Genomic DNA, 20048 nt, shown 5'->3' on the forward strand with positions numbered 1-20048 from the left:
ATACATCTGTCTGGACTGAATCAGTAAAGGCTGGCTATTCTGTTTTGGGACAGTGCATATAAATCACACATTCTGAAATTAAGATCTAACTGACAGAGGTATGCATGCATTTTAAAAATCCTTTTCACTTAGATATTTTCTATAGTATTTTAAGCTAAAACTTTGACAAACTTTTTTGGGGGGTTAACTACATTAAACATTGCTGCTACCTATGGCATTTTGGCACAAATACTGTTAGTTTTTTAAAAATGATGAAGATGTTAAGTGTTTTTTTTGTATTTCATATGTTATATAAACTATTATCCAACATAAAATGAATCTAGCATTACAAGTAGCTTGCTGGCTTGTCTGAACTCCAAAGTATCTAACAAGTAAATCATACAACATCATGATTTTTGCAATCTACTGAATTTATATTTAATCTATCGTAGTAAAATAAATATTATTAATTAATCCTAAATACCAAAATATTATTTAACTGTGACACATTTTGCACTCAACCCTGTTTTATTACTATAAATATATACTATATGCTATAAATATATTACTATGAATACAAAAAATATATTATTTAGCATTGTGACACTCAAGAAGTACCAGTAATTGTATTTTGAACCTTTCTACAGCTTTATGCAAGTACATAATCTAATTTAATTTACCTTATTTTACATTTACATTTTTTTTTTATGTTGACAGTATTTATCACAACCCTGTTATTCAAGTTCTTGTTAAGAACAAATATGTTTCTGTAATTCATCGTAAATACAAATTTAATCATTTATCATTTATCATTTGGTCCCAGAGTATCTAACCTCTCCATTGAGCAGCAGTTACTTGCAACCTTATTATCCGCTTTGACAGTTTTTTTTTTTATATACTTATATTTTCATTTAACAATCTTTGTCTTTTTAATTTGTTGTTTGATGTGAATTTATTGCTTATTGGTAGAAAAGAGCAATCATTTAAACAAGAGATTTAGCTTCCATTTTTAGACTGTCCCTATTAATAATAATAATAATAATAATAATATCAATACGATCATTAGTACTGCATTAGAAAATCTAATAATTGATTCCCTTCTTTTCAAGTGATATGACGAATAAATAATTTCTTTAATATGTGCTTAATGCTAAATACTGTATTTCTCTTCTACACTGCACTTTACAGCCTTTTTATTATATTAACAGGCTTATTTTATTGTTGAAAGTATATGTTTATGTGATATTTATGGGGAAATACTTTTTCCCTATACCACACCTTACTAAAAATAATACATATATTTGCTCAAATATATACACAATCCCAAACAAAATGAAAGACAAATCCTTACCAGGCATTAGGACTGAAAGCAGGCGTCGGGTCCGAGCTGACAGGCAGCAGGCTCCACGTCCACGCGTCTCACTTTAGCCCAGAGGATCTGCTGCGTTTCAGGGTTAAAGTCCCAGACTGCAGCTGGTTTCTGGAGGCAAAAGATGTAAGAAAGTGAGAGGCAAGCCCCCTCTCAGAGCAAGTGCTGTAGTTCGGGCTATTTTCAGATGGAGACATGCATGTCTGCAGGCTGGAAAGTTACTCCACGCCTCTGGGGAAAAGTGACAACATATACAGATCTGTGCTTAAGAACATCTCGAAACATCTCGAATATGCCAGGGCATACCAAATCATATGCGTTAATACATACAACACAAGATGACTGTCAGGTAACGTCTTCGTTCACCTTTTTTTTTTCATTAATACCATTTTAAGTTCACTTAAGATACATTTTAGTGATCCAAGCTCCATGATGCTGGCTCTATTTCTGTCTCTGACGCTTCGTGTTTATCAGGGTGCCTTAACTGATGTTTAGAGTGAAGGAAGTTTCTCTATGAAGACAAATTAACTTGCCACGCAATATAATGTGAAACAAATGAACCCTCAAGAAGACATCAGGGCCAAAAGAATTCCAAGTTTTTTTCTCACTGTTGCGTTCTTAAACATTATAGCCCACATCAGGACAGATTTCACACTCGATTTCCCCTGCAAAGAGTTTTCGTGCTGAGACTGGCTTTTATATCTAACAGCGCGAGAGTGAGAGCAGCACAGAAGGTCTGACACCTCCTGCCGTGAGAGATACCGTCACCCAGGAGCCCAGAGAATGTGCAGAGACTGAAGGTGTCAGCACAAACCTGAGCCAAAGAAAACCACCCAGTAAAGCTAACATCGCTCATATGCTCGTGCCTGAGAAGACTTCGCTCTTACATCAAGCAGAGCCTTTAAAGTGTAGCTGAAAGGAAGGTATCAGGTCATGATCCAGGACTTAACAAACAGTTTCCCAAAAGTGAAGTATGTTCTATAGTTAAAGGTTAAGAGTGAGAAACAATGTATTGATATGGTCTGGACTTCCCTACACATCATGCTTGTTTTGGAAGAAAACGTATTCTTTCTTTTTTTTTGAAGGAAAAGAATTAGAAAGCACAAAGGTCAAATTGCAAATATATTTGATCTGCAGGAAAGAACAAAACAACATGTTGAACATAGAACATCAGAATCCATCACTGGAGCTTAAGAAATGAAAGTAATATGCTTAATATCCTGGAAATGTTTGATTTAATGTCATTAACATCCTTAGGTAAATATAGATGTTTTACTATAAATGCTTATCAGTACATTCATCTGTTCACTTTCACCACATCTCAGTAGACAGTATTTTTGAAATTATATATAAATATGTATCTAAAGGCCAATTTAAAATAACTTTTTGACATAATGATATTTGACATTAGTTCACTAAGTTCAACTAGGCCTAATTTAATATAAAAACTATAATAATACATTAAGTGTCCAACTAAATAAGTAGTTACTAATTTACTCTTTTCAAAATGACGCTAAAATGTACTTATTTTTTACAAGGGCCTTTAGCATGACCTTTGACACTCACAATAGCAGTAGACCAACTAGATCTTAAACCAACTTTTTATAGCCATAAATAAATTAAAATAGGCGTCTTCCAAATATAAAAAGATAAAGATGAGAATGGTAGTACTTTTGAATTCCAGATATTACCAATAAGAATTGTGTCATTATATGAAATAAAAATGGCACAATGATATAATTTCCCCATATTCAATTATTATGTAGCTAGCCTCATCTATGACGTGGTGCACATCTGTAATGACCTCTTTGACCTTGCGATTGCTGAAGCACATCAGAGTCTGTGACACATTAATGACAACTGCACAGCAACCATTGACCGAGGGATCATTTAAAGCTCCAGTGGAGGTACGCGCAAGGCCCTGGGTCCTGTAATCATTAAATACTTCATTTACATCAGGCACCTGAACATGCTTTTGTGCTGCTGACGTAGTTCTGTCTATGATACTTCCACACAGTCTGCTGGATCTCTAATGTATCTGCTCTCACATGATACTGAACATCACAGGCTAGACAGTTTCATAGGTGTGAGAGAATCCAACAGCATGTCAAACATCACCGAATGCAACTCACGTGCAGTAATATATAGCCTATGCATTTTAGTGCACACTGTTAAATACAAAACATTTTATAGTGTAGCTATATTGTGTAATGCTAAATCCAACCGTACAGTGCATTTTTCAATATGACATCATTTTATAGCGCATAATGTTAAATAAATAATCCGAATTTATAGTGTATTCTGTTTAATTAAAAATCACATTTTACAGCGCGAACTCTTTTATGCAATAGCCAACCTAAAGCAATTTAATAGCGCAAGGGTAAAATTAAATAAATGCACATTGTTCTTTCAGTCCTTACCTCCTATATTCAGCAGACTGAACAAAAGCGGTTTCTATTCCCTCATAAATTATTATCCCGTTAAGTGAAAACACACACGTGTGTTTGCATCAAAAACATGAATCCATTCTCGCGCCAGTTCCCTCGCGCGGCTTCTCGGCAAGCAGTCGATGATTATTATTGTGCCTCTCAACAAGCACTATGGCTGCCCGGACACAACATTCAGATTTCAGACGCGCTTTCTTGACTCTAGAGATTGAAGACGCGGATCAGTGATGAAACATGCCGACCCCCTTCTCAGTGCACTTGTTTTGGGTCGAAAGAAGTGAAGGGCTCTCATTGGTTTGGAGAAGATCCTGGTAGTCATAGTAACAGCCAACAGAGAGCATGCTTCATCATGGGATGGTAATGAATAGCGCAGTACCCCTCCCTTGTGGTGGATATTTACTGAGGAATGTTTTCCTGGAGGTATCCACTCTGTGTGATGATGTTTAGAGGAAGCTCATTGTGGAACCGACAATGGACCATTCATTAAAGTGACAATACCGCTCGTAATAGTATTACATTTCTGTTGATGATAGTGTTTTTTGACTATTGTGAGAGAAAATGACCATTATTTCTAGCAAAGCAAACGAAACCATCACTTATCTTCCACTTATAGTGCACATCTATGGATTTGTCTGGGACATTTTGCTGTTGCAAGTGTCTTGCCAAATCGCTTCTCTTAAGAAGATGTGCTACCATATAAAAGAGTAACCAAACCATGCTCATGCATTGTTAAAATTAATAGACATTGGGAACTTTAGTTTTAGTTTGAATTGCATTTAAGTAAAATCATGTACATTTATTTCCCTTTAATAATACTGTCTTTCGTTCTGGAGATAATGAAAGATGATTTTTAGAAGAATGTTTTTATCCATACAATGAACATCAATGGAGTCCAAAACAACACTGGACCCCATTGGCTCTCATTGAGTTGGGGGAAAGAAAGAAAGAAAGAAAGAAAGAAAGAAAGAAAGAAAGAAAGAAAGAAAGAAAGAAAGAAAGAAAGAAAGAAAGAAAGAAAGAAAAGGTATATTGGTTACAAATTGTAATCCAATACTGATTATAAATTACAGTATATGAAAAAAACTGTAGTAAGTGGTAATAGTAGTCTGGGTACTTTTTGATTAATTTTAATTTACTTTTGAGTTATATAGATTTGAATGTGATCACTGTGTACCATACTGATTAAAAAAAAACAGAGAAAGAAGATGTATTCCATTTTTTATGTTATCAATATCATTAAATGCATTAAGCAGTACATTACAGCAGGATTTCACAAACTGAATAATACTAATAATAATACATTTTGAATAATTTACTTGGTGTGAATAATATATAATCATGTCCACAAGAAGTAACTCTAATCTGATTATCAGCATTTTAAATATATAGTCTAATTACAATGTGGGGATTACATATGCCTTTTTTCAAAATATCTTCTGTTATACAGGTTTAGAATAACATGAGGGAGATTAAATATAAGTTTCATTTTGGGGTGGACTGTGCCTTTAGTTCCAGTTCTGAAGTGGTCTTAATCACTTCTTTAGTATTGTTCATGTGTTTGTAAAACAGGTCAAACAGGTGTGGATGAACCAAAGCATCAATAGGAATGAATCTGATACCTCCATTGCCTTCTGTTACTCTGATCGTATTAAGGAGGCCACCCTGCAGACATGCCACATATTTCATCGAGTACCATTTTGGGAGTTTCCTTGTCCCTGCTAGGGTTGCTTGAGCCTGTCAGACATTCGCTCACACATCTAAATTTAACCGGCAAACTGTCAACTACCACTACGATTTGCACTTTGTCACCTTCAAGAGACCAGACAGGGTCTGATAGAAACCGTGAGAGGAGGATAATCAGTACTGCTTCATTTCAGATAGCACAATGTTGACTATACAAAAGGATGAGTGGTTTTACCTTCAGCATATATTAATAGAGCGGTATATGATCAAACACACTGATTTATTTTATTGTACTGCTTGCTAACCAATCCATCCTGAAGTTTTGCCTTCTCTCTCAATACACAGTTTGTACAATATCACAGTCATTTCAAAGCGCAGGAACTGACTCAATGGCTTTATTCAGCTATTGGAGGATTGCTAGATTCCACTTAAGTTAATCTTTTTCACATGGAAATATGTGATCTCTTTTTAGGGTTTATAAGCAGCTGTTGGAGAGATATGCTGTATAATAATTATATTATATTATATTATATTATATTATATTATATTATATTATATTATATTATATTATATTATATTATATTATATTATCCCAACACAGTGTTTGAGCATTGTACCATACAATACACAGCAACAATATAACCAAAAAATGTAGCTGCGCAACTGAATCTTCGATGCACACAGCACTACTTTATGACAAAATTAGCCTTTTTAATGTGATCCACTAATAGCTGTTGGAGAGAGGAACTGAGAGCAGAGATACATGGACATCCAATCTATTTTCTCTACCCCCTAAGGCTAGAAACATACAACTGGGATTTTTTGGGAACTGATATTGCCCCCTACTGGTAGTTTATATGTAGTAGACATACAAAATAAAATAAAATAACCGTTTTGTTTATTTCATGTCTTTTATCACCCAGCAGTCTCTTTGCACATAATAAGAATATTTTTAATCAATGTAATATTAAATTTTTCTAATTTATTTGCTGACTAACCCGCCAAGACCAAGTGTTTATTACACCAAGTTTACTTCAGTTTGATAACAAGCTTTGCATCAGAGTCCTGATCACCCTTTAGGGGTGTATTTCACGTTAATAGCCTGCTGACTGTTCGTTTTTATCTCGCTTTGAAGTCCTCTCTTACTGAAGGACTAAGTTGACCCTGGGGAAATTCTGTTTTTATGACCTAATTTGTAGGCCTGAGCTGAATTTAATAACCTCACGCCTATAAAAATGCTATTATGTGCCTTGCATTGTAAATCTTGTCAGTAGGTGATTTTAAAAAAATAAAAAATTCATTTTAATGACAGCAGTGCCATCCGACTGACATAAATGACTCAATACAGTAGCCCGTAGGTGTGGAATCACAAGACTTTGTGGCAGCAAGACCGCGAAACTTACCAGAGGATGCTTTAGGAATTTCTAATCGATCTTGTAATTCTTTTGTGAATCTTCCTCATGAGGATAACTCTCACCAACGTGACCCCAGCGCTAAAGACGCTAAAAACATAGTTTACAAGCACCTGACACCGGCTTATCAACTGACATATTTAGCGGAGCTCCTTCCATTGTTCTTGAGACGCTATAGTGAATAAAGTGTCCCTCTTCAGAGTGTAAGAAATTACCCTCTTCCTCCGTCAACAGAGTTCTGTGATTGCTACGGGAGCCCCAAAAGGATAGTTTTACCTGCGGACAGAGCATCCTCTGTCCACCTTACAGAGGCTTCCATGTTGATCTTCCTTTGTTGCTGTGCTCACACACCCACTCGGGCTGTAATTAGAATCTGGCCCTACACAATGACTCAGAGAGGTGAAGGACTAGTCTGGAGCCACAGGCTGGGAAAAGCAGGTCATACCTGCCTACACACCTATACACAATACAGACAAACCCCACCAAGGCCTGGAGTTCACAGGAAACTAAACCCAGTGAAATCTCCTGTAACCGAATACTGAGCGCTTCTTGGGTTTCACTGACACGTTGCTGCTGCACATACCACTGAACTGTAGCTGTCTTTGTAGTACAGTTTTACCAAAAAGGTTTGGGATGGTTATCACTTATAGGATGGTTTTTAGGAGTATTCCTGTCAACAATTGCTGAATTCCAGATGAACGTGAAACAATACACATGCTGTAAGTGAGCACTATCAACAAAAGTCTTACTCAAGGAGAAAAAAGGGATAAAGAGAATTAACTGATTAAAAAAATCATCTCGAAAGTAGGTTTGTTTCCAAAAGGTCAGTCCCATTTAATGTCAGAAGGAAAAAGTAAGAGGATAGAACACAGGAGCAGCAAAATGAAATAAATGTAAGCATCTACTACTTATGACATGATTAATATGAATGTGTTTTTTGGTGATTTACTGTATTTTTCAGTGCTGTCAAAGTCGGAGACTTCCAGTAAAAATGCTTACGCGGTTTCCCCTCCTAATTTACCTTTTTTTATTATTATTGTATTACAATTTAAGTGAAAAGTTGGATTGAAAATGAATTGAATTTCAAAGTTTCTAGTGTTTTTTTGTTTTTCTGGCAAGTTTGTTGTGTACTTTATGATCATGAAATCATGATAATGATCCAAAGAGCACCTTGGGCTCCAGTAGAAGCAAAAACTTCTGTATGCGCAAAGATACACATGATCAATATCACATTTGTGACTCAGAATGTGAAATATTCCTTATTCTTTGACATCATAACCTCCCTTTTGATATGTTAATATTTTTTTCTTTGTAAATATTTTTTCAGGGTGAAGACATTTTGACCCCGCTGTCTTGGGGTGGGTGTTATGTAAGGGTAAATCAGCACAGCGGGTCTGATTAATCAGGTTATTGGATTTCTCCTCAGTCTGATCAGTTATGTCATGTTGTGAACCAAATAAAACCTGTGTACTAACAGGTCTGTGCTCAGCCAGCACTTGTTATGAGAGAAATGCTGTGTAGAGATAGGCTAACAAAAATAATTAGTATACCGATGTAATAAAATAAACCAAAAAAAAAAGAAAGAAAAAAAAAAAAAAAAAACTATATATACATTTATATAATTTATACGACCTTAAATAAAATGAAAATTGGGAAAAAAATAAAATGACAAATCAAACGACAAAATCACAAAATTTTTATATTAAAATGAAAACACACAATGTTTTGCCCTGTGATTGCCCATGGCTGAATATAATAAATATGCAGTATTTCTGATCACAACTATAGATTCAGTGATAGAGATAGCGTGACATTATGCTGAACTATGACAGTAACCTCCAGCTGACTTTGTTAGCAGCAGGGTCCTGGCACCTGACGTGTGGCCCGGTCTTAGGGGCTAAAAGCCGGCTCAGCTGCAGTGTCAGGGGCCTAGAAATACACTCTTTGTGACATCCTAGACATTTAACACAAAGATGTATCTTAATTACCAGAGAAACTTACTGTGTAACTAAATAGTGCTTAAAACTTCTTTTATAGGACTGTCAGAACAAACATAAAATACATTTACATTTTAAAGCAAATATTAACTATTTTTTATAATCTTAAATTTAAGAAGAATGAAAAAAAAGTCAGTTTAATATATCACAAGAGCTCATCTTATAACCCTGTGTTTAGTTTTAGATATCATTTCATTGGTTACAAAGATTCAAATTCTGTATCAAAAAGCATACATTTTAGACTGAAAAATGATGCCAAGACACACAACTGCTGGTTATATATGCTCTATATAATCGTGCATGTGACAAATAAAAATCTTCAATAGTGGACACAATGTTATGTAACGAAATCCTTGTACTGTATTAAGGAGTTTGCTGTCAACATGGATTAAACATCAGTGTTCCACGTCATTGCAAGTCTTTCCAGTAGGAAACAAGCCTCATAAGCTGTTTAAAGAGCTTGAAGTTTAGAGGAAACATGGAAAACATGGAACTCTGAGCATTTCTATAATAAAGAGTCTTATTAACTAGAGGCAACTTTTGTCAGTAAAGAAACTCATCTACATACATGTTTGCATATAGATTCAGTGTTTTCAAAATATTACAATAACATTAATTCCAGCATATTTTTACTATTCAGTATTCAATAAGAATATTGCATATAGCAATGAGACACATTACCTTTAAATGAAGGCATTTTGGCTCTACTTGGCAGTGGTATTGGATGTGTTTCTTGGTTCTGTCAAAGACAGAAGCACATGCTCATTGATAAGCTCATCGGCCTCTGCGTGCTCCACATGACAGATCATATCATCCCCAGCTGTTATCCAAAACACGTATGTCAGTCAGTTCTTGTTTCAGTCCAGACTCCAAGGTCCTTCTCTGTTGTGCCCGCTGTCCAGTTAAAATCTCCTGCTTGTGATCTTTTCTTTCCTCTCAGGTGCCAGACTGCCCTTTTTGTGTTTAACCGTCCACAGGATGGAGACCCTCTGTAATGACGAACCTGCTCTGAAAGGTACGTACCGTAGGGGGTTACATCCTCCAAGCAAACACACGTGCACACAGTGGTTTCAGCAAATGAACAGCTGTCTTTGTGTCTCACGTTTTACAAATACTATAAGCTGCCTGGGCTTAGCACGTAATTGGACCAATCAGAGCTCAGAGGCTATGGAGGAGGCTGGGTAATAGGCATTAAATCAAAGCAGATGGGAATGACTGAATATATGTGGACAGCCAGGTTATTAGTGCTGCTGGTGAGCTGCTCACAGGCTCTGGGTGGCAGTAATCCATTTTACACAGCCTTTGCTTCAGACACTTTTACAGAAATACCTGCTCTATTATCCTGAAAGGTTATTTCTGATGCAGTGTATTTTTGTTTCAAATACCTGTCAGTGTTTTGTAGCTTGTTTGTTTAACTGAGGGAAAAGACTATTTACCATAGAAGATAGAATGAGAGAAAAGGGTGGAAAGAGGAAGAAGGAAATAGAAATACAACAGCTGAATAAATGGTTCTCAAAAGGATTCTAATCAGAATTATAGACCAATTATGATAGCATAATTATGCTGGCAGAACATGGGAAAAGTGTTATGTGCAGGCTTTTGTTGTTGTTGAACATATACAGTAAATTAACTATATCAAAGTATTTACAATGCCAATTTACTGTGTAATGTTTACTGTATATGTCAATTTCTTGTTCAAATAATATTATGATTATTCAGTTAATTTTATAGTAACAAAAAGCAAAAAAATACAGTCATATTTTCTCCTATTTTGCTAAAACTCCACTACTTAATTACATATATATATATATTTTTATAATTCTGACACAAGTCTCTTATACGCATTTAATTGATCAAAATAAGAAAAACTGCAATGTTGTGAAATACTAATACATTTAAATAATATAAATAATAATATCTGTTTTATATATACATATATATATAAAATAGTATATATATATATATATATATATATATATATATATATATATATATATATATACTGTATATTTCAAAATGTAATTTATTCCTACGATTGAAAACCTGAATATTCAGCATCATTACTACAGTCTTCAGTGTCACATGATATTTAAAAGATTATTCTTATATGCCATTTATTTTTAAAATGTATTTATTTATTTTTTTTAAACCACAATACTTATTTCAGTATTTAATTTAAAGGCATTTATTTGAATTATTACATTTGAAAAAATTTTACAATGTAAAAATCTCCTCTCACTTTAAAAAAAAATCTATTTAAAGTATGATTGCTGAATAAAATAATACATTTCTTTACAAAAAATAAATAAATAAATAAATAATAATAATCTTACTGATTCCAAACTGTAGTCTATATATAATATGGAAAATATATATTTCTATATAACGTTTATTAACATAGGCTACAATACATCTTAATCAACTCTGAAGCATGGTTAAGTTCATTTAATCCATCTAAAACTATGTAGCAAACATAGCTATTTATGTCATCAGTACCAAAACATTTAAGGATGGAAAGTGAATCTGTCAGGTCTGAGTGGACTCTAGACATTCCTCTTCTGGCTACTGAAAAGTCTTAACAAAGACGTAAAGCTGGCTCGGCGGCACGTTAAGAGAAGGGACAGCGTGAATGGAGGGTGACCGGGAGGCTTGAGTTATGGGTGTATCACTTTCAACATGACCTTTCAGTACCTCTCATCGCCGGCCCTCCCAAGACGACGCCAGCTATTCATCTCTCCACCTCCTCAGCCCCCGACCTCATGACCCTGACCACACAGTATCCTCTTGCACTATTTATACGCACTTTTCATAAATAAACTAGCCACTGAAGCACCATAAGCACATGGGCTCAGTGTTGGCCCTCAAAGGAATTGAATCTGAGGATCAGTGATTTCAAACTGTGAATCTCCATAAGGAGAAACAAACAAAAATCATAATAGTTTTATTTACTGGATGCTCCTTAATTTGTGTTAATATTTAGTGTTTTTGTCCCTCATGGAACTCAAGTTTTTGATAACTAAAGTATGGATTATCGCTCTTTCATAATATACTGGCAGATGTGATTTTTGTACAGTACAGTACATAGCCTACGTTTTCATCCGAGACGTGTCCCCTTTTCTCAAACCCATCTACACAGAAGCCAAACCAATGAAACAAATCCCGAAAGGTACTAGCTACGGCATATAACCTAAATAACCACCACTTTAAAACAGGCCATATGCCTAATTCCTTGATTTAACTGATTAATGAGCCTTTTTGCAACTGAAGTCGTTAATTGGTTCCATATATTGAAAGCATGTTAAAATTAAAAACGTTTTTGTGATTTGAGTAGTGCTAAAAGCAAACCTAAACGTAACACTGGCATTTGCTGTTCTGTGGCTCCCTCTAGTGTTCTACATGCAAAATGTTCCATCTGATAGAATTCTTGCTATATTTCAGTTTATTTTGCATCCGTTATGATTAGTATTATGATTCTTTGATCGATATATTAAAAATCACTTATAGGATGATTAGTAGCCTTCACATACTCTTTCTTAAGCAGAGCTTAAGTGTCTTGTATCTTTAATTGGTTTTGACAGTAATTAGGCTACAGTTTCGTTGTTTATGTATTGTTCAGAACGAGCATTCTAACCGAAAGCTCTAGAACGAAAAACTGTTGATAGTGGGCACAGACTTTTTTTTTTTTAACGTTCTTTTTTGAAAAGTTCTTTTTTTTTAAATGTCTATGTGTAAATACAGTAAATATTTATCTTTCGCTTCATGCCGGACTTTTAGAAACGGAGTTTTAGAACAATAATCTGTTGATTATTTGAATGTTTAGGATGTCCTTGTTATTTAAATGTAAATGTCTTGGTAATTTATGTTTATTTAAGAAACTACACATGCACTTGAGGAATAATGGGGCTACACTGTTAGGCTATTTAGTGCTGTTTACAATAGGTTAAATATAACCTAAGAGTCAAAACTGTAAACTGTAAAAATATTTAATTGATTTGTGCTCAGTACTTGATAACTAATTAATACAAGACTAATGTCTTAGAATCAGAGTATAATCTTTCCTTTGGCACGACCATAAAGTATCAACACCAGAATTCCTACTGAAGTCCTTCACTACAGCTGATCTTTGAAAATTGTTGAAGGCAAAAGTGTAGCTTTCCTTTGATGCAGGTTTAAAAAGAAGATTACTGCCTTCCAGGCACTGTGTCTTCTGAATATATGTGGAATGGAAATATACAAGGCCTTAGAAATTGTTCAGTGAGTCAAGCTGAGCATTGTTGTGTTAAGAATAAATTTGCTGTTTTTATGTAATGTATGGTGTAGGATCACTAATCAATTAAAACATGAAATGCTTTTTTTCTCCATAGCAAACACTTTCTTTCTTTCTTTCTTTCTTTCTTTCTTTCTTTCTTTCTTTCTTTCTTTCTTTCTTTCTTTCTTTCTTTCTTTCTTTCTTTCTTTCTTTCTTTCTTTCGTTTAGTTTGGGATGTCAGTATCCTTAGTATATAAGGCTACATATCCCATACTGCATAGGCCTGATGTGCAACAAGTGACAACTTGTGTTTGAGTTTTACAGAATATTATAAACATCAAATAAAATTCTAAAACATAAAAAAATAAAACAAGTACATTATGGTGGGGACTTTCAGGCAGACAGACCTGTGCTGTGCCACTGTCTTTTAAGTTGTAGGGCTGGGTGCCATACATGCCATAGAGGAATATTTTACCCATGCACTGTGCATTGGGCTTTGGGTGGGCCCCATATTTGGTTCTCTCACTACCCAGACAGCTACAGGGAAGGGTGCCATGGCAGACATGCTGGATTCATTGTAATTGGGTAAGTTATTTATCAATTTATGGGCATTTTTGAAGGAGTTTTTGAAGTAACATCACAACTCATCATAACATTATGCATTATTGGAAGTTTGATAATGTCTTTTGTTACATCAGCAAGATCACTGGTACTAATTAAGCAAGTTTTATCTTTAATAATTACATGTAATTATTATTTTTACCAAATTTGGTAAGGTTATTTTTTGTGGGTTATAACAAGCACGTACTGTATTTTACTCACATAGATCCTATTAAATACTGATGCTGAGAGCTAATGAATCTTAAAAGACCCAATAAATCTTCAAATTATAAAACAAACAAAATAATTTGAATTAATAAATTAATAATTTCTAAGTTTCACTATGTGAACTTTTACAGATAAAGCTTCTTTTTGTCATTGAAATAAATGTTGTACTTTACTTTCTAAATTATTCATGACAAAATCGTTAGATGGATTAGAGGTAGTTTGAGACAAAGAGTGAAAGCTTGGAGGCGACAGCATCATGTGACCCCCTGATACCTGGAGATGGATATGTTTTTCATAACAAAGTGATTACAGTAGCCTTGATTAGTACATTTTAAATGGTCCTGCTGTGGGACAAATACATTTTATACACGTTATATGTAGCCTATAAAATAATACAAGGTTAGAAAACTGCATGCTTAATAATTATAAAATAATTAGCAGAATGTATTTTAAAATAGGTTTAAATGGAATTGAACAGGTTAACCACGTAATGCTTATTCTGCTTTTTGTTTCATCAGTGTCTCTGAATGCATCGCTGCAGCTTGTGTTCTATGCACAGCATAAATTTAGTTTTTTTTTTTCTTTTTCTTTTTTATTCCCTTGTATTATGCATTAGGAAAAAGCTGCTCAGTGAACCTGACAAGAGCATTAGCTCAGTGCCTGACCTGTTCACCAAAAGTGTCACCAGGGTCCCAAAAAGTGCTCTCAGGTAACACAATCATTACTTAGTACTTAGACCTTATTTTAAAATACTTAAATATAAGTGACCTTTAAAAGTAGATAACAGTCCTCAGAGTAATATGAAATGCCTAATTTGTTTCATTAGTAGTGTCTCGTCATGTGGTCAGTCCTATGCCAGTGGCACTACCCCCGTGAATCACCTCCCGTCCCGCTCCAGCAGCCCAGGCACTGGCCCCGCTCTCTCCACAGAGCTCAGCTCCATCTGCTGCTGGAGATATGATGTAATGTCTCTGTTCTTCTTCCAGATGTTTTGTAGCCTTTCCATCAAAACTGGTCTGAATTTTAGGATCAGCTTCCATTCAATTCAGGAATTTTTACATTTAAGTTCATAAGAATTAAGAATTGTCCATATTCCAAAGAAAGCTGAAAGGGAAATTAAATAACTATATTATTAACATGCATGTCACACAACTTTATGTATTGTAATAACTATTTACACATTATTTATATGATTTATAACAAACATATTGAAGTGACCTGCAATTGATGTTAATATATATATATATACTGAAGGAGAGTAATATTTGAATTTCTAAATAGCATACAACATTACAATTTATTATAATTATTATTCACCTTATAACTAACATTAGATCAATAAGAGACATCAGGGCATTGTTCTGTGTATCATTTAAACTTGATTATTTGCTTTGTGCATCAAGTGGTTTGGTCTGGAAAAAGACTGTAAAACTTGTCAGCGAAGAACAGAAATCTCAGATATTTATTTTCAAGAAACCCTAATTGATTACTGGCAGTGTGTTTTACACTTCCTTTGTATGAAATGCTTAAAGTCAGGTGTCATAAAATCTATAAATTAGTTTAAAGAAAATAAGAAGATGCACTACATTTAAAAAGTTTGCCGTCAGTAAGATTTTTAAAGAAGCCAATAGTTTTATTCAGCAAGAACTCATGAAATTGATTAAAAGTGACAGTAAAGACATGTATAATCTTACAAACGATTTCAAATAAATGCAATTCTTTTAAACTTTCTATTCATCAAAGAATCCTGAAAAAATTTATTACAGTTTCAGCATTGATAATATTGATGAAGAAAAGGTTTTGTAAGCGTCCAATAAGCAAGCAAATGCAGCCTTCATGAGCATAAGAGAATTATTTCAAAGGTCTTAACGTCCTCAAACTTTTGAACTATAATATAATATAATATAATATAATATAATATAATATAATATAATATAATATAATATAATATAATATAATATAATATAATATAATACATAAGCAGAAAATTAGGAGTTTACTGAGGCAAATGTCGTAATTGGACCTTTACATAAAGTGTGTTATAAAAAAAATATAGTTTATATTATATTACTATAATTACTAATGAAATTATTATTAATTATTAGTTTAATATATTACCATTTTATGTATATATGTAGATTTTAGGAAGAGGTGCAAGTTCAGTTTAGACTAATGTTCTTCTACAATTTCTCATCATTATGTACAATTTATCACAGTATTATGTTTATTTTTGGTGTTACTCCTGAACTTTTTAAGGTCAGTCTTATCTTACAATAAATGTCTGGGGTCCTTTATCTCTTGATTAATGGACTCATGCTATTGATTGGCTGCTGGGCTTAGCTCTTTGTTTTTGCTTGACTGCCCTTATCTATTGTTTTGAAATATGCATGGAAGCCTGTCATACATTATATATTTGATATAACACATAAAACCAACCCTCAAGGAGGAGGCCTCTCACCTGATTAAAAATATGCAATATGTTATGAAGACACTGCACTGAACGTCCACAGGCGATGCATTTATCAGTCTGGCCTGGCTGTGGTGAGATTTTGCTTCCTCTCTCATTTCTTTCTCTCTCTCTCTCTCCCTCTGCCTGCAGGCTGTATGTAGCAGGCCACAGTCTGGCCCCAGGCCTCTGGTGTGAGCCGTCTGTCTGCAGCTCCAGCTCTCCTCTTTATGAGCATTCACTTGCCCTCACTGAAGAAGAGGAGGTGTATCAAGCAGAGGGCAGCATTGAGGAGTTTTTTCTTCTAAGATTTATATACTCAATATACTAAATAAATATGAATTCATTCCCCTCTAATATTATGAAGGAAAAGCATAGCTTTTGCTTTTCCTTCATAATAAAAACATAATTGTAGGGAATACTGGGGCAATTTGTCACTTTTTACTCCAGATAATTTTTATTTTTTGAAAATACACATACCTTAAATTCTTAGCTTCTAAATAAACTTTAAAAAAAATAAAAATAAAAAAATAAAAATAGAAACTGTTCATTTAACGCACTTTTATGACAGTATGTATCAGTAATTGTTAGTTTTCACAGTGTAACCTGCTATTAAACAGCTTATTTTAATCAGCAAACCAATAATTGAGAAACAAAACAATTCATTAAAGAGAAAAAGTGTAAAAGATAACATGCAAAAATATTGAAGTATTATTATTATTATTATTGAATGATTATTCAAGCTTGCATCTGTATATTGTCATTCAATATATTTTGTAAAAAAATATATGTTTTTTTCCATAACATTAAAAACACATATGACAACATACTCATATAAAATTAAATGCATGATATTGAATATGATGATATTTTAATTTGGAGATAATAATAATAATAATGTGTGAGTAAACATATCCAAATAACTAGATCTTTGACTCAAACTCACTTGTGAAATGCAGCAGCCCTCTACTTGACTTTTGATTTCCATTAAAACAAATTTATTTGCATTTCAATAGATATTCAGTAACTGGCCATCTGAATTCTGCATACATCTGAATACTATGCTGCCTCATTACAGTACATCCTGTTTTCTGCAGTTTTATTCACCGTAAATGGACTAAGGCTTTAAGGCATTCTGTCAGAAGGGAATGTTTTGTTGTAACTTGCGTAATTCTTTTGACTAGGGAAGAGGAGGAGGTGGATCATAGGAAGTCTTCATCCGTGGCCCCCAGGACTGGAGTCCCCACCCGTATCCCCTCATGCATGCATCCGTGACGCAGTTGCAGATGAGCTGTTTGATGACACATGGAGGGAGGTGGGGGGTCTTCTGGAGAAGCTCTTACACAAGTACTGGGAGAAACAGCTCCCGGGTGTGTCTGAATTACTGAACATCTAAACCAGCAGAATTAGCCAACAGTACATGTCTGATCGCTTGATCCTGGGTGGGTGAAGAACACAGCTTTTCCATACTTAAAGACCCCATCACCCCATATTTACTCCAGTCTTCAGAAATGAGCTTGTAAACAATACATAAATATGTTTTAAAAAACTATTAATGATAAAAATGAAACAATGAAAGGATCCTTGAGGCATCAGCATGAGCTGTATTTGTCCCCAAGTCTGTGCTACTCTGTGGCATTTTGGAGTAATAAAATGAATTTCAGTTGTTAATCTGCCAGCACTTAAGTGCACTGTTAGAGATTTCCCTAAATCCCTAATGTTCTCTTGGCATCAGATGGAGCAATGCAGAGGAGAACATTAGAGAGCTCCAGTCAAGAGCCTTCATCCCAAATCCCTGTTAAAGGACATAATCTTCTGTTCATCTTCAGTAATGTACAGGGGATAACTTGTCAAAACATGTCTTGATTATTACTTTGTCTTCATATTATGAATGTGTCATTTCTTCTGTCAGGACTCAAGTGCCTACAAGATTAATTTAAATGGTGTTATGACAATCCGGGATTTAGAGACAGAGGATTGTAAGTCTTTTGGATTTTGGAAAGTTAATAATCCTACAAAAAATGCTGTTTCTATTTTTCTAAGCAAATTTAATAAGGAGCAGAATTAAGGAATATATTAACTGCAGATAAATCAAGATGAAAACAAATGAAGACCTACAACTTGATCTTTCTTGGCTTCTCTTAAGGTGTGACGCAGATGATGGAGCAAACATGTTGATGTGTGTGAACACCCATGCGCTCTAAAAAAAAAATACAAGAATTAATGTTTTAAAGTCCTTAAATTATAAAACAAATGAAATTCTGACTGTAAAGCAGCTCTGAAAAGATAATAATGTCATTATTCAGCTCAGTTAAGGTCAGTAAGTGTGTTAATGTTGCAAAGTTCAATAGTTCTGAAAAGGGACTTGCCTTTATTTTTATCTTCTTTTTTAATACTGTTTTGGATATTAATGCATCTAAATCCTCTTTATTTGCAGTACAGAGTCATTCACAAGCTGTGCGTGTAGTAAAGAGCTGCTTTGTTGTTGACAAATGGTAGACATTTGCAAGTGCAATGGATTGTAGGTAAATATCCACCCCAGTCAGCACTCATTTTGTCTTATAAAATATCCCTTTACTATTCCGGTGTGAGAAACCGCTGCAAATGATTCAATGCACAGGTCGACTGTCAAAATGAATCAAAAAACATTTCAGATACGCAAACCCATTTGACCAATTAGATCAAAATAGTGATTCATTCATGAATTAGATATCACTATTTCTGATTCTAAACACCGGATAGAAAACACATAAATATTATGTTATATTGCTCAAATATTATCAGAGAAAATGATTGTCAGTAAAATGATTCTCAGACAAACTTTACGTCAATCCCACTGACACACAAGGACTGATCAGTAATATTTTACTGGGGTACAGTGGTATAACAGTTCAATAACAGTGTTAATGTTGCAGATTTCATTGTTTACTAAATATATTTGATTCAGCTATAGAGCAGCTTTTTTCAGTTTAACAAATTGTGAACAAATTGTTCTTTTGATTCAGATATTTTCAATCAGTTCAACTGGTCTGAATGATCTGTTGATAAGTCATACCAATTCTTAATTTCAACTCTCCGACTGACTGATCAGTGGTTAACAGCTCCATGGATGGGAGGTTGTGTATAATTAGCCAAAACATATGGGCCACTTTTATGATACTTTTTAAAATACTTTTGTAGCACTCTTTTTTAAGCTTGAAAGCTCCAGTCCCCATTCTTTGTTACTGCGTGAAGCATAATCAATTTTTATGTGTTCCTCTGAGGAAGTTTTTTGGGTGAGCTATACCTCTGTGTGTACCATTTTATATCCTCACAAGTTTTACACGGAGAAGCTCTGTTGCAGCAACTCCTTTATGCATGATGCAATTCTTTCAGAATATGTGGCTGCAGATTATTCAATGCAGGGTCTACTGGGGTCCCGTTATAACAGGCCGAGGCCTCCTTTTGAAATGCAGACTTCTTTTAAAAGCCCTTGTTAAATTGGTCCCTCAAGCTGCATTGCACCTTATTAATTGTAACACTTTTAAACTTGTCATCACTTGGAAATATCACAGATGTAGCCTTGAGCTCCTGCAGGGGTGTCAGGCATGGGTAAACATGCAGACTGCTAATTAGAGTAAGTATGTGCTCTTGGGTTT

At 34.4% G+C, this 20048-nt stretch overlaps 1 protein-coding gene and 1 pseudogene across 2 annotated transcripts in view; one reads left to right on the top strand and one right to left on the bottom strand.

Moving 5' to 3' along the window:
* Positions 1-4128, bottom strand: part of sorbs2b (sorbin and SH3 domain containing 2b) — a 45930-nt gene extending 41802 nt beyond the window's left edge. Inside the window, exons 1-2 of one of the 2 annotated variants that reach the window (XM_052574823.1) lie at positions 3769-4128; positions 1331-1459 (exon numbers count right to left, since the gene is read on the bottom strand). In XM_052574823.1, the coding sequence (XP_052430783.1) occupies positions 1331-1337 (7 nt within the window). In that variant the 5' untranslated portion in view covers positions 1338-1459; positions 3769-4128. Of the gene's footprint in view, positions 1-1330; positions 1568-3768 lie in introns of those variants that run through there. The other variant, XM_052574824.1, reaches the window with a different exon arrangement.
* Positions 1641-18276, top strand: LOC127971289 (uncharacterized; annotated as a pseudogene).
* The last annotated feature ends 1772 nt before the right edge of the window (positions 18277-20048 follow it).

The sequence above is a fragment of the Carassius gibelio genome, chromosome B14 (genome assembly GCF_023724105.1).
Source record: "Carassius gibelio isolate Cgi1373 ecotype wild population from Czech Republic chromosome B14, carGib1.2-hapl.c, whole genome shotgun sequence".
Lineage (NCBI taxonomy): Eukaryota > Metazoa > Chordata > Actinopteri > Cypriniformes > Cyprinidae > Carassius > Carassius gibelio.